General features: G+C 43.9%; 1 protein-coding gene across 1 annotated transcript; it reads right to left on the reverse strand.

Annotated features, from left to right (window-relative positions):
- LOC142348005 (uncharacterized) lies at positions 1 to 1,281 on the reverse strand. The gene has a single exon (XM_075399170.1). It carries the CDS (start codon positions 1,279 to 1,281, stop codon positions 1 to 3), a length of 1,281 nt encoding a protein of 426 aa, XP_075255285.1.
- Positions 1,282 to 1,669: the final 388 nt, after the last annotated feature.

Consider the following 1,669-nt stretch of genomic DNA (forward strand, 5'->3'; position numbering starts at 1 on the left):
TTATCCATTGGAAATAGTTTGGTTTTTGGAGATGTTTCTTTTTGCGTCAATAAAGACCTGACTGAACCTTTCTCCAATCAACAAAAGTTCAACTGCCTCTGGGAGAGCTACAGAGAAAAATAATTTGAGGGTTATTGGTGCTCTTGTCAATTCGGGGAATAATGTGAGGTTTTTAGACGCCTCCTGTGATGATGTCAGATCAAAGGTTACAATGATATTGTTTGCAAAATCCTTCAGAGAAATTTTGTTTCCACCGTTTTTAAATCCCAGAGCCGTTAAACTGTTGTGATATATGCGGACATTGTTCTCTGTGTCGACGGGAGTGCCTGCTATTGGTAAGCCGTTACCGCGTATTATTTCGATTCGTTTCATGTTGTACTTGTGACACAAGAACCGGTTTGTGTCCTTTGAACCTCTAAACTTGTCGTTCGCGACCATGCACAACGTTAAGCGTCTGATTGGCTCAGTTCCAAATATGGACTCTTTAACAAAAGAGTTTTTTCCAGATTGCATGATGAAGCTTTTGCACAAGGACTCTATATAAGGATACCTTGCAGGAGCTTTTAGCAGTGCCCTTTCAATTGAAAGCCGAACGGACTCGGTCACAGTAATTTTGCGAACGAACAGCGAGGCTTTTTCAATAACTGCTGTAAACATTTTGTCTGAGTCGTCACCTAAGCTAATCAGACTGAACTCATTACTGGCGCGGTAGAGTTTTATTCGAATGTCAACTTCCGGGAGCATTAGTTTTTCGCAACTGAAAAAATCCACATAATGAGAGCCATAGAAATTGAACGTGTTGTCGCCGGTCAATGTGTCCTTTAAGCGGTATTGCAGCCATTCTGATTTATTGGCATCTGATGAGGGTTCTGGATCGTAAGTGTATCCCTGACAAGCTGCCCAAGTCTCCTTACTATCACTGTTTGTTGTCAACTCGGTCTCCAAAAAAGCGCGATGATGGTACGTGTTGTTGCTGTCCGAAATCAGAATTCCATTAGCGTATACTTCAACTTGTGAAAACAGACTGTGTAGCGCGTTATTTGCAAAAACAACCTTGCTTGCGTCGCTTGCCTTGATACGATCTTTTCCATCGGGCGTGTAAATAGCCACTTGAAGTCCTAATTGTAAAACATTGAGGTCGATGCAATTGCGTTGATCTCCACAAATCAGAAAATCAGAAAATTCATAATTAACAAGAACATTGGGTTTTTCGAAAAAATCTAGCGCTGTATGTGTTACAGGGTTGGCAATATCTGCTGCTAAGGTCGTAAACTCGGTCATTTAGTACTTTATGTTTGACAAAATATCAGTTCGACTGCGTTTGGCTTTTGAATTTTTAAAAGTGCTGCCGTTGATCGTTTTTGCAGTCCGCTTGCGAGAGGTTGTCTTTCTTATCTCTCGTGTATCTGCTGATAAGGATTCCCTGGGGGGGCTCCCGCCCGCCACCTGGCGTACGGACGGCGCGGCGACGCGGGCCCGGGCGCCCGATGCGTGCGTGGAGCGCGGTCCTTTCGGCGCCGCACGCGAGCGGGACGGCTTCACGGAGTCCGAGATTGTTTTTGAAACTGATTTTTTGATCGAATCTTTCGCAACAGCTTTTAGCTTCTTTTTTCCCGCTATCATCTGAACAATTTCTGGAATTGCTGCACTGACAAGATTCCGTCCAACC

The sequence above is a fragment of the Convolutriloba macropyga genome, chromosome 10, assembly GCF_964194025.1.
Source record: "Convolutriloba macropyga chromosome 10, txConMacr16.3, whole genome shotgun sequence".
In the NCBI taxonomy this organism is placed as follows: Eukaryota; Metazoa; Xenacoelomorpha; order Acoela; family Convolutidae; genus Convolutriloba; species Convolutriloba macropyga.